The sequence below is a fragment of the Protopterus annectens genome, chromosome 16.part0 (genome assembly GCF_019279795.1).
Source record: "Protopterus annectens isolate FY-2018-M chromosome 16.part0, PAN1.0, whole genome shotgun sequence".
Lineage (NCBI taxonomy): Eukaryota > Metazoa > Chordata > Ceratodontiformes > Protopteridae > Protopterus > Protopterus annectens.
Genome location: NC_056750.1, coordinates 381,570,669 through 381,584,688, shown reverse-complemented (window position 1 = coordinate 381,584,688; position 14,020 = coordinate 381,570,669). Strand labels below are relative to the sequence as shown.

General features: G+C 40.5%; 1 protein-coding gene across 1 annotated transcript in view; it reads left to right on the top strand.

The window, feature by feature from the left end:
* The window catches only part of CNTRL (centriolin), a 4,034,091-nt gene that overhangs the window by 936,113 nt on the left and 3,083,958 nt on the right, over positions 1-14,020 (top strand). Inside the window, 1 exon segment of the mRNA XM_044058259.1 lies at positions 994-1,222. Within this exon segment, the coding sequence (XP_043914194.1) occupies positions 994-1,222 (229 nt within the window).

Here is a 14,020-nt window from a genome sequence, read left to right as displayed (position 1 = left end):
TTCCTGGAGGATCTGGAGGTTAGATCTGGTTTCAGAGCTCCCTTCATTCTTGGTTTGTTCTTCCTTTCCTTGGGTGGTGGTATGCATGAAGAATGAGTGCTGGTGTTCGCAGCCAACTAGATCTGGGGATATAGAGCAGTGCAGCATGAGATACCATCTTATCCCAGCCAATAGAAAGACTTCAAGCTAGAAATGTTTTGGCCGACATTCGGCTCCGAACCCACAGGTAAGAATGTGAGGCGAGATGGACTACATACATCGAACGTTATGGTGAGTACATAACTTCTTGTTTTACTGCAACAAAATGTCATCATCATAAATGTGCTTCCCTCAGCAGACTGTCCAAAAGAAACTTGTTAATGAAATTCAGTTCTGAGTACATTTACAGACTCCATCTGGCAAGCATATCATTCTCATCTCTCTCATGTTCATTATTTCTCATGAATTAAGACAGTACCTTTGCTCTGGTTGCAGTGTTTGTGTATTTTTTGTGTGTGTGTGTCCAGGCAAATAAAATGTGTATATTCTTGAGTAACTTTGTAATGGAGTACAGAGTACTGTTTTACAAGTCACAAAGAACTAGGCTTACAAATATTGAAACAGAGAATGCATATGACCTGAAGGCTGGCAATAAAAAGGCAGACCATCATTGTGTCTTATTTTTTGTTTCCCTTCACACCACCTGTTTTTTATACACCATTCTGGATTTTTTCCTAAAGGTTTTGAGAGAAGAGAGATATTGTTTTTATTTATTTATTTTGATGCTTTCAATTTTAAATGTTTTGTATTGATTATTCATGGTGTATATTGCTCAGTGTATATATAGACCACATTTATTTTCAGTGATTTTTCTTGCTTTATTCAGTCTTTTATTTTATTCAGAATGCAGATAGATATTAAACATGTAGAGAGACAGAGGGAGATGGAAGAAATGGACAAAAAAAAATTCTAACTACATATATGACGCATCTTTGTTTCCTTGTGTTATTTCAGGGATCCGAGGAAAACGATGTCCCAGAAGAAAGCCCTTACATTGGAAAATCTTTGTATAAAAGAAATTCTTACATTAAGGAAGGCTATATTTCTGACCAAGCTCAACCATTAAAAGTTGGAAAACCTGAAAGAAATGAAGATGGGAAAGTTCAAAATGAGGAAGCAAGAGCAAAACTTTACCAAGCGCTAGATGAAGAGTTAGATGACAAAGAAAATAAAGTTCAGCAAGGTAGTTAAAGTTTAAATTACATTTATTTCTGTTTACTAACTCAGGTGGTTTATGGACAACATGCATACTGCGAAGGGCTAGTGCACCGCAACAGCCATTTTCCAGGCAGAGCATCTCGCATGTAAAACAGATCTGTGATGAATCAGTGCAAGGCAGAAATTCACAGCCATCAACACTAAAAAAAAAAAAACCCTAAACCCATTAAAACAAGCAGAACTATACACTAGCATCCAAGCTACAGCAAGGAGTATAAGAAATAGTCTTTTGCAAGTATGAGTAAACCCTTCCACACCCTCCACGTACTGTTTCTTAAAAAATACTAACTCCGTACTCCTCTAGCCATCTAGAGAGAGCAATCACTACTGAAAGCAATAAAATAAAATTATGCTCTGTGTGTACAGCATTCCACTATGCATCTGCATTTCTGAAGTAAACACAAACCAGACATATTTTCACTCCTCCACGCCAGATCCTTCCAGACAAACATCAGATAAAGTAAACTGGAAACCCTGAACAACAAAACTGCATAAAATACACTGAAAATGACCATAATTTCCTGTATCAGGTGTCAGTATTTTTGGTTCTGTATTTATAAACTCAAACTAGGACTATGTGGAGAAAATGATGTGTTTCTGTGTAGAACCATTAAGGCTGTACACGTTGCATAGGACAACATAAGCACTGTAAGAAAAGTGGACCAGGCACAGTAATGAATAGAAGTCACACATATGGCCAAGAATTGGTAGCTTAGTATATGCAGGGAGAAGAATACACTTATTTATTTTAATTTTATTTTACTTTTGTTTACTGGATTTGTCTGACTGGATTTAGTCAAAAACCCTTTTCAGCAGAGGCCTAGGGAGAAAAGTGCTAACATATTGCAAACATTTTTAAACAGATATTCAGTAATATACATGAACAAGCATTAAGTAATATACATTAATAATTGCACATGCTAATTATATTACATTCATATGGAATAAAGGCAGCTAATGCAGTATTAGTATTGAACACTGAAGAGGTGTAGTAATGGGTTTGTCAGATAGATAGTAGATCATGTGATTAGTGCTTTGAAATTCAAAGAATTGGAGATAAGGAAAGGAGTAGGTAAGACAGACAATGCTGATATTGTAGTCAAGAGGTGGGGTATAATTCAGGTTTATAGATAATTACATATATACATGTCCTAAGGTTTATGTTAGACGTATAGAGGTGGGGGGGTGAGCAGTGTCGCAAAAACTATGTATATGGCTGGGAGATACTAGTAAAACTATTCTAGTATTGGTGCCGACTGGTTATGGGCATAGGATTCTGAATGAAGAGAAATGGTTTGAAGATATGACAAACCTGTAATCAGGCCAGGGTGGCAACATTAGTTGCCCATAGTGGGTACTGTAGTATTTTGAGCCACATTCCTGACAAAGATGCATCAAAAAGAGGATGTGTGCTGTGTAGCCTTCACTACTAGCCAGCAAGTGAGCAGTAATGTAGCAGGGCAGTAATATTACTAACTGGACTACACTCCATGATAAGATGCTAATGCAGGCCATTTCACATGAGTAGCTTATGAAGTAGGCATAACTTGGAAACTTCAGGACTAGTCTATTTCTCCTCTGCATACCAACCATTGTCCTTCATCTGTGTTGTGTGCATCCATCAATTAAAAGCTCAAAAATATGCAACAGCTGCACCTGTTGATCGTTTGTGTGTTCTCTGCTAAGTGTGTTTGCAGGGCTTGGAGCATGTCATTCACAGGTATGCAGTCAGCACTCAGCAGCTGTATTATATGGACAATAAAGAGAAGTGGGTCATTCGGTATGTGTTGAAATATCAGCCTTATGCAAGTGACAGCAGAAAAGCTATAGGCAGTACTGTCCACTGCATGAGATGACCTGCCGGAGATGAACATACCTGTGGCCTACATATATAATAATGCACCAGTACAGTGGTTCATTTTGAGTTTGTGAGGTGCATTAAAGAGATGTACTTTAGTGACTTGAAGCTTGGACGGCACAACTTACACAGCGTGTTGCCTTCACAAGCTGTTGGTCTGTACTGGAGAGATTACAAGACAGCTGTAGAGTCTACAGACCTCTTCTCAGAAACAACTCTGGGATAGGACTGCCAATCTCTTCCTGGTTAGAGAAGGAACAGAGGGACATTGATTACTAGCCTTCCTAGGGACTGCAGATGGTTGGAGTGCCTGTGGCAAGCTTCTCAGAAGCCAGCAGTGAGATTAATGCTACTTTTTTTCTTGTGATGAGAAAAGAACAGCGGGACTTTGATTCTTAGCTGCCTCTGACTACGTGATGTATGTGGAATTTTGTCAGTTGGTCTCATTGCCATTTGGATGGGAAGTTCTTTAGTTTAAATTTTGGACCAATGTGCAGCTCGTTGTGAGCTCCTAAACAAGCTACCCAGGTGCATCGACCATAAGATGACCACAAAAAGCCTTCTGACCCCCACAGCATCTGGAACAAGAATACTATTTGCTGGAGAGCCTGCAGCACATTCTTCGGAAGCATTTTGCGATTAACACTTCTGTAATCCTGATGACAGAAGAAGAAAGAGGACATTGATTCCTAACTGCCTGCAACTGCAGGGAGACCAGCATTAGTTGTAGCCAGGTGTAATATACAGTGGATGTATCCCTGTGGAATTCAGGGCCCTTTCAGTTTTATAATTTTGGTAATTCACTAGGTTAATTAGTTAGCTACTGATTAGTGTATGATCACTTACTGGTCCCTGTTGACATAGATTCACAGTTTGCTTTGCTCCCTTCTGTTGCCATCCTGTTTGCACTGGGGGACTCTGAGGCAGTCTAGCAATTGCTTTATGCGTATCGATAATTTTTTATTCTTATTCTGAAGTAGTAAAGCTTGCGAAAGGTGCAAATATTTTTAACGGAGGCTAGCCTCTCACACACCATATATGTCATTAGGCAGCTTATCACCACATCACTGCACAGTATTAGACCCACTTATTCTGTGGTTGTAAAGAAATCACTACCTTAGTATCCTAGACACTGCATAGACAAACCTCAGATACACAAACAGTATCATACCCATAAGTGTAGCCTCATGTGAGCCTTTACGCATCCTCTGGCTCCAAGCTTGCACCCCTAAAGTCTCCAGGGGTCATGGCCAAACATGGCAATATATTAGTAATAGACAACTTCATAGTCAGACACATTGATAATTCACTTACCGTGTTTAATAAAATAGGGTTTTGTGCCAGGATTTGTGATGTGGCCAGAGCTCTCAATTCATGCCACCCAAAATAAAAGTATGATCGTGTAGTAGTCCACATTTGAGTGAACAGTCTTAGATGTCCACCCTAGCTGATATGCAGAATAACACATCTGACATCTCCATGCATGTTTCTGAGGCAGAAAGCATACTTGTTTTGAGCAATATCTTTCTGTCTCCAAACATGATACCATAATTACAAAATAAAATAATTGACTTCAGCAATTGGTTAATTAACTTGGTATAATTCCAGGGGTATCCAGTGTATTTCAGTATGGGAGGTGATGACTGGCAGGCCCGCCTGTTTTACCATGGATGGCCTGTATAAGGCTTCTCACAGTTTTGCCATATTAGCAAAGATCTTTTCTGTTCTAATAGTGTAAATCTATTTCTCTTTGATATTCCAACCTAGCAAATTCCAATCCAGATTACATTAAGGTGGCAGTGCTTAATGGTAGGAGTGTGGAAAAAAAAAAAGGTTCAGGAATTACTGACACTTCAGAACATTCAGTGTACTGATGGGCTCCCTCCATACCAGGGTGCTGATCATGTCTTTCGTTCAAACCATCAAGAAGCACTGGAGGTGTATCTGTACTTATCATTCCCCATTAATGTATGCCTAATGCTCATGACACCAGTGTGGAATTTCAGCACATCTTAAGCACACCGTATAAAGGACATTGCCACATTATTGCCAGTTGTAATAGGTTCATAGGTACTTAACTCGGCTACTGATCTGTGAAGATTTTAAGAAGCCTAGCCTTACATTCTCTTGGAAGATGTTTATCATTTTGATCACTGCTGTAGTAGCGTTAGCTATATGGGCTATATCTTGCATAGGCTATAACAGCTGGCAGGCTTCCAAAGCTTAAGGGCACCTTTCAAACTGTTATACAGCTCAGGCTGAGCTGTCTAAGAACAAGTTGGATGCCAAGCCCTTCAAGGCTGTTCTGCTGCTGAAGAGAGTGCCATTCTATGGATTTTCGAGGATTGGCGTTCATCTAACGATGTTTCTTTGCTGGACAGATAAGTTCTCTTTGGAGAAAAAAAAAACGTCCACATTACTTTTGTGGTGTTTTAAATATTTTGCTGGCCAAATCAAGTATTTTAGAGCTACAGAAAAGTATTTTTTATTGATAATCACTTTACTTTTATGAACTTCTAAGTGGGAGTGCACTTTTTACTTTTGTGGTTAAAAGTTTTTAAAAACTACTTTTTATGTGAAGAAACTGTGTATCTGTTGTCTGCTGTCATCCGATTCAACCTTTGGGTTGTCAGATCAGACCATAGCCCACCTTGGCACCTTTTATGAAGCTGGTGATCAGAGGCTTTGACTTTTCTCCACCTGTAATTCCCTCAATTCCACCAAAGCATCTTCAATCTCATTTGCTTCCTAATAGCTCAGATGTGTTTTTGAGGGTTGCATTCCCAAGTGGGATAAGTGTCATTTCTGAAATTTAAATTTCTCTTTCCTTCCTACCTTAACTGTAAATCTGTAGTAGTTATTAGCTGGTAGTAAAATATGTTAGGGGTTAGGAGTATGTTTCTAGCCATAGGATTATTTTATTTATTTATTTCACATTTGTTAACCGGGTTAGCCCAGCTGAGTTTACAAACCCATTTTCAGTGGAGACCTATGGGGAAAATAAATAAATAAATAAATAGCGAATGCTGTTTAATCAACCCTTTTTATTCAAAATGGTGAAATACCGAAAGCACGGAATAGCGATTTTATTTCACAGGGAAAAAAATCAGTGGGCCATTTTTGTGACTTTGCCATTTCCTCCACTGTGGTGTGATCTCGGAGTTGGTATATTCAAGTGGGGGGGGGGCAAAGCCCCCCCCCCACTTTATTTTGTGTTTGGGTTTTTTTTTTTTTTTTTTTACAGAGCAGCGATTTTTTCCCCCTGGGAAAAAAATTTCTGTTCTATGTGTTAGGCATTTTGGTGTTTCAACATATTTGGGTCGATTATACAGCGTTCGCTAAGTTAAACATTCGCTGATATAATATAGACCCGGGGAAAAGCCCCAGCAAACATAAGTAAAGATAAAGTGACAGCATACAAATATTAAATAACAATCACAAAGCAAAATAATTGTAAAAACGAAAAGGTTATTAATTATTTGCATTGCATTGATAGTAAGCAGCCCATTTTCAGTGGAGACCCAAGGTGAAAGAGCCCCAGGAAACATAAGCAAAGATAAACCTACAGGACAGAAACTATTAAAAATAACAATGCAAATATGAAATTAATTATAAAGAGAAAAATAAAAGAAAAAATTATGAACATTAAGGGTTGCACTGAATAACGGTGGTCTAAATTTACTACATATAAGAGTAAAAACAAAAAGATAATCGTTCAAAAGAAGGAAAATGTACAGACATTGATGGGAAGTGGGGGGAAAAGATAAATATTGTGGAGAATGGGAGGGGGAGAGAAATGAGGGGGCTATAGTAGTAGAGCTGAGAGTTTAGGAGGTTAGTTTAAGCAGAAGTTACTAACTGAGAAAGAAAGTTAGGAGATGCAGCAGGTTATACAATAGGACAGACTAAGACTATCTGTGGTCAAGGCAACGGCATAATTTCAAGTTTAGTAGGTTGGATTTAAGCTCCTTTACTTAAGAAACCTTTGATTTGATGTTGTAATTTTTCATTCTGTCCTCAAATGATGCGTTTGAATCCAGCTCGGTCATTGCTAAAGCCCATGGCAACCAAAAACTCTTGAGCATCTCCCTTACCCGTAATGCACCACCCCCAATTACCTCAGATCTCGTTTGCCGCTTCAAGCAAAAGACATGGCCTTCCATCTTTCTTGAGCGTTCATCAGATAAGTGTTAGATTTTTTTGAATTCCTTACTTAGAAAAAGTTTTTTTTTTTATTTCTGTCCCTTACCCTCGTATATAAAGTTCTTGTTTCTTGCAATTTCTAATATTTTCTTCTGTCAATCATACATTTTTTTGTACCTATTCAATACTATTGTTAGTATCTACTTTCCCTCTTTGACACTGTTGTAGCTTATTTACCATTGTTGGTATTTCCATCCTTTTTCCCCTTTTTTCTTTATCCCAAAAAAAAAACTTTCTTCACTGTTTTGTTATAGTGTTGATGGTTATTTTGATTGACGATGGTATTTAGACCAGCAGGATTAAAAAAAATGTTCAAAGTGTGGGCACAAACACTTTCTGATGCCCACACACTGTGTGTCTATTGTTTACGTCCTCTCCTTTTACAAGAGGACTGCTGTATATGTCGTGGCTTTAATGCTTGCATGTTAGTAGAATGCAAGAATAAGCTTATACTGAAAGGCCTTCCTTCATTTGGAGAGGCTGTATCAGAGGGTTCTTCCTCTGAGTCTAGAACTACAAAAACTTCAAATTCCTCTTCTCCGAAGCCATCTTCCTCCTCCTTAGCTTCGTACTCCTCAAGAAAGAGGTCTCATAAGGACCTGGTCTCAACCCCAGATCCAAAAAGGCAAAAATACAAGATCCTGCTAAGGAAAAAGCATCAGATCTGATGCCTCCTAAGTCAGATCCAATGAAGTCAAAGCTCTTGAATCCAGCTTCATCTGATCAAATGCAATCTGAACCTGACTTTCAGACTGCCAAATTACTAGAACAAGGTTTGCTCCATCACTGGATCCAGTCCCTGAGAGGATCCCTTCTTCATTCTTAGAAAGACCCAGGTCTCCATCCATATACTCCACTTGTTCTTCCAGAAGCCTTACAGAAGATGTGGAGAGACTGGTGAAGAAGATTCTCTCAGAGCAGAGCCAGATTGATGTTCTTTTGGCTCCTACCTCTCTCGGTCAGGAATCCATGTATCTATTACTTCCCCTTTATAGATTCTTCCTCTGACTCCTGTCACTTCAGAGTTTTTGGATTGGAGTTGTCTGGATCCGAGATCGTCCTTGAGGGCTGCTGTCCCCTCAGATCTGGAGACCTCCTGGAGCCATAGTCTGCCTCTTGCATCCGAGGTGTTGCATTGGACTCCAAACCTTTCAGAGTCATCTCTAACCCTGAGTCACAGCACTAGACAGCTCGTCTCTGGCTTCCACTTCAGAGATTTTGCCCTCAGAGCAAGGGAGGCCTACATTTCAGAAACTTGTCTTCTCGGATCCAACATCCTCTTTGTCTCTCTCTCTCTCCCTCTCTGAGCTGCTCTCTCTTTGAGGCTACGAAGAGAGCATTTTCTGCCTCGACAGTTCTGACAGATCCATCATCGTTGGATTCTAAGTCTTCTACCATGATGTCTCAGCACTCCGAGCTTCACCATCTTCTTCCACAGCGACAGCAAGTACCAGTACCCCAGGGCTCCCACCCAAGGAATTGTAATCTCCTCTTCTGATACCTCCCAGAGCACCCCACTGAGGAGGTCTGTAAGAAAATGATGTATAAGAGGAAACACTTAGACTCCCCAGAGGAGTCCATCACTGAAGAGACAAATTTCGATGAAGGCGAAGGGTCCCCATGATCACCTCCTAAAGATGTCTCATTTGGTGACATCCTAGAAATCCTTAAACATAGAGGTGGTTGGATGTCCAGCAATCCTATTTCTAAGGAATCTGTTCTCATGGAGGCTTATGGTGCTGCACTGTCTAACTCCTAGGTGACTCCGCCTTCTGACGAGCTCATTGACTTGATCTCATGGTGAGCATGGAAAGATTCTGACCCCATACAGCCCATTCCTCACAGACCAGATAGGATAATGGCACCTACTGCCGATAGACGTTTTTGGGGAAAGGGAGTTACTGTTGATGCCATGGTTATTGCGATGGCCACCAGTAAGGAGCTAGCTGAGGAAAGTTCCACTGTCTATCCCCCCAGCAGGTAGTCATGGCCGATGGACAGATTTGGGCTTCACTATGCTTCACTGACCTTCGCTTTAAGGTCTCTGAACTGTTTGGCAAGCTTTTACTAGGGTACAGAGGGATTTGATAAAGGAATTATCAAATACCCTCTTGGGTGCTGTTTCTGATTAAGTTCAGGCATCTGTTACTTCCCAACTGATGACCCTATAGTCTGTATCCAGTTGATCCATGGGGTTGATCTTACATGTAGTGGAAGGAACCTCAAGGGCAGTGGATTCAGGTGTTTCCATAAGGAGACATGGCTGGATGCACCTCTGTGAATTTGTAGAGCCTTTCAAGTCTTCTTTCATCAATGCTCCTTTTGAAGGAATGTCTTTATTTGGCCCCAAAGTAAAAGACACTCTGTCCAGGTGTGAAAAGACAGAAAGTCCCCGTCTGCCATGGGCATGCATTTTTTGACTCCTCAATGAACCTTTTCCAGGAATCAACATGGTGGTCAAAAAATGTGGTTCAAGAAGTTTCAGGCTCCTATTCAAGACACATGTGGAGGAGGTTCCCCCAGAGGCAGAGAAGGGAACTCTAATGGGCAAAGACACCTGCGTGGCAGAGGTAGCCTGCAGAACCATGGTTCCAGAGAATCATTCTTTGACAAACCCTACCAGTGCTCCTGAAAGGAAGCCCAATTGTCCACCTCTGGAGACAGTTGGGGGACGATTATCCCTGCCCAAAGAGCCTGGCTAGATGTAATAAAAGATACTTTGGTGCAGATGATTATTTCTAGAGGCTATATAATACCCGTTTCCCTTTCACTCCCAATCTCAAGAAAAATCCCTGATATTCCACCCAGTCAGAGGGAACAAGCAGCAATTCAAATACAAAAGCTGCTAGAAAAAGAGTCCTCCAAGAGCTTCTGCCAGGCCAGATAGAATCCGGAACATACTCAAAGATCTTTTTGGTGCCAAAGAAAACAGGGGACTGGAGAGCAATTCTGGATTTCTCCAAACTAAACAAGACAGTTTGAAGAGCTAAGGTTTGGAAGGTCACAGTTCAGTCCGTTCTCCCCTTTCTAGTAAGGATGACTGGATGTGCTCTAATGACCTTCAGGACGCATACTATCATATAAAGATGAAAAGATGATCCAGAAGGTACTTGCGCTTCTGGCTGGGAGACTCACCACAGCCCACAGAGTGTTTACCAAGTGCATGGCAGTAGTAGCAGTCTACCTGAGACCGCAAGCATTCTGGTCGTTTCCATATCTAGACGATTGGCTGATTACTGCTCCGACCAAGCATCAACTCATATGTGCAAGAGACCAGGTTCTCCAGACTTGCTGTTTTCTTGGGATAACCATAAACTTCGACAAATCTCATCTGCAACAAACTCAGAGTTTAGAGTTTATAGGAGCAATGCTCGATACAAAAACAACCATTGCTTCCCTTCCATTACTGAGTTCAGACTATAAGATTCCAAGTCAAAAAGATAGTCTGTAGCACCTCAATTTCAGCTTGACTGGTCCTTCAGACTTTGGGATCAGTGGCAGCAGCAATAACATTAGTACCATTTGCCAGGTTTTATATGAGAATTCTTCAATGGATGTTAGCTGCTTAGTGGTCACTGGTTCTTTATCAGCCTATGTCTTAGAAAATAAGAATCACTCACATCTTCAGAAGAGATCTCAAGTGGTGGATTCATTCAGACCAGGTTCTACAAGGTTGTCCATTCATTCCCCCTCAGCCCAAGGCCATAGTGACCATGGACGATTCCCAGCTATGGTGGGCGGGGGGCATTATCTGGGGAAGACAGTCCAAAGCACCTGGTTCCTCGAGCAGGCCAATATGCATATAAATGTCTTGGTTGAGAGCAGTGCTGTTAGCATTGCAGGCATTTCAGAATGTTCTTCTTTTGGGGACAATTGCAGTACAGTTGGACAAAATGTCAGTCATCTGGTACATCAGCAAACAGGGAGTGACCAAATCCTACCCATTGTGTCAAGAAGCTCTGAGTGTCGCAGTGGATGATGTCTTCCAACTGCTTTCTTTTAACAATGCACATTCTGGGGAAGTCCAATATGATAGCAGACAAATTGAGCAGGTGCATTCTTCTACCTCACAAATGGTCGCTCAACAAAAAGATTGAGAACACAATCTTCTGACAGTGGGGCCAGCCTTACTGCAATCTATTTGCATCCCCCTTGAAGAAAATATGCAGTAGCTACTTTGCCCTAATCCCCCCACAGGAGGAATCCCTGAGGGACGCTCTACTTCACAGTTGTTACCCCCCCCCCCCCGGTTTCCTTTATGTGTATCTTTCCACTCCAATAATTCCCAAATCTCTTCAGGAAAGTTGCAAGGTTGAAGAGCAAGGACATCCTCATTGCCCATTTTTGGCCTCGACAGATTTGGTTTCCCTTCATTTGGCCTCACCTGATTCAACCACCTTTGTTTCTGGATCCAACTCTGGACCTTCTGTCTCACCCAACAGGCGTGATACATCCAGACATAGTAAATCTCAGGCTTGGCTGCGCAGTTCCTCCAGTTCCATTGATAGACAACCTATGCTCTCTATTCCTGTCAGTCATATTCTTTTGTCCTCCCATAAACCTTCCACCAAGAAACTATATGCCAGCAAATGGAAGACATTTGTTTTTTTGGGCTCACAAATGTAATGTTGAACCTTTCACAGACCCCATTCATAATATCTTGGAATTTATAGAGCATCTTTGTGAAGAAGAAGCTAGTTGTTCTACAGTTATGTACAATTAGCAGAATTTTCATGTTGGAATAAATGGTTCTTCTGTAGCATCCCATAGGTTGAGCAAAGCATTTTTGAAAGGCACTCTATTCTTAAGGACCCCCCCTTTAAAGATCATACTCCCTCTCTGGACCTAAACCTTGTGCTGTAGTCTCTTACACAGTCTCCCTTTGAACCCTTGACTATATGTGAACTCAAATATCTTTCATGGAAGAAAATTTTCTTTGTAGCTGTAAATTCGCCAGAACAATTTCTATGATCCAAGCATTGTGCTGAAATCCTCCATAATTGATTTTCCATAAAGACAGTTACCTTGCATACCAACCCTTCATTTCTTCCAAAGGTGGTGTCAGAATCCAATATAAATCAATCTGTTAATTTGCCAGTATTCTTTCCCAAACTTTCTAACAAAGGAGAATACTTATTACATTTATTAGATGTTCATAGACAGCTACATTTTTACTTGTATTGGACTAAAAACATCAGAAATTCTGACCAACTGTTTGTTTCATATGCAGAACCAACATTGGGTAGACCAGTTACCAAAGTTACTCTATCTAGATGGATAACAAATTGCATTTTCTTTGTGTATAACAAACGGCATAGCTCTGACAAGATCTGTTTGTGCCCATTCCACCAGATCCATGGCAACTTCCTCAGTTTTTCAGTCCAGATTGTCCATGGATGATGATTGTGCAGAAGCTACTTGGGCTACTCTCCATATCTTTGTTACTCATTCCAAGTTAGCTCTGGTCTCCAGAGGAAAGGCATCTTTTGGTTCTATGGTGCTTAGGAATATCCTTCCTTGAGTCCACCCTTGAAATTAGGTAGCTGGGGACTCTTTCCCATCAGTTGAGGACAGAAAGAAAATCGACAACATCAGATAATGAAGTTATGTACTCACTGTAATGTTCCATCTGTGTTGTCCATTTTCATTCTTCCTCAACTCCCCTCCCACCAACCCCCATCCTTAAAGTTCCTAGAAGAGTATGTGTTTAAATTACCTATATGTCTTTATTTTTTACATATACTCCAGATATAACTTCTCCATGATGATTTCCATATTATACTTTCTGCTAAGGCAGGAAACAAAATCTAAGGAAATTGGAGTTGGTGCATTATGGGTAACAAGAGTTTTTGGTTGCCGCAAGCTTTAGCAATGGCCGAGTTGGATCTGAGAGATTGGATCCAAACCCATCAGTTGAGGAAGAATGAAAATAGACAACATAGATGGAACATTATGGTGAGTACATAAAATTTTTGCTTTTGTGCATTCTTAAGGTGTGTACATATACAGTTTTTAAAAATAATAGTTTGAAAATACCTTTAAAACTAGCTTAGAAATAGATAAACAATAGTTTGTATATAGTTAAAGAAAGTACTAAAAACCTTTTCCTCTATACATATTACAGTTATCGGTTATAATAAAATGTACAGGGGTTCAAAAAGTACATGACCTGTGGACATAAAATTCCATCACAAGACCCACACTGACTATGTGTGTATTGCTTGGGCACTGCCCATTTGAATGTTGACTGTGAGATTTTTACCTCCTTCAGAGCTAGAGCCATAAAAAAGACTAATACTGAAAGTCTTGCTTCCCCATCAGACAGGATCTGCTTCTCAACCTTCCACCTCTCACCTCTTCGCAGCCAGCTGTGGCTTCTCCTTGGGAAAGACAAAGCAGAAGGATAAGGAAGAGTCCAAAGAGGGATGGAAGTGAGCTAAGGAAAAACGGAAGAAATAATTAAAAAAAGGTCTTTGGGTCCAGACCCCAAGACTCAGAGGAAGTTGGATGTACAAGTTCTCATGATTGAATCTCCCTCAACTCACCCAATGTTTTCTTCAGATCCAGTGAGCCCTAGGCTCCATTCTCTTATTCTCCAGGAAAGGCAGTATTCCAGATATCCATCAGTAGCATTGTCTTCAAGGTCTGTCTGGTGTTCCAGAAGCCTCAGTGAAATGGATGTCGATTGAATAATGCAGAAAT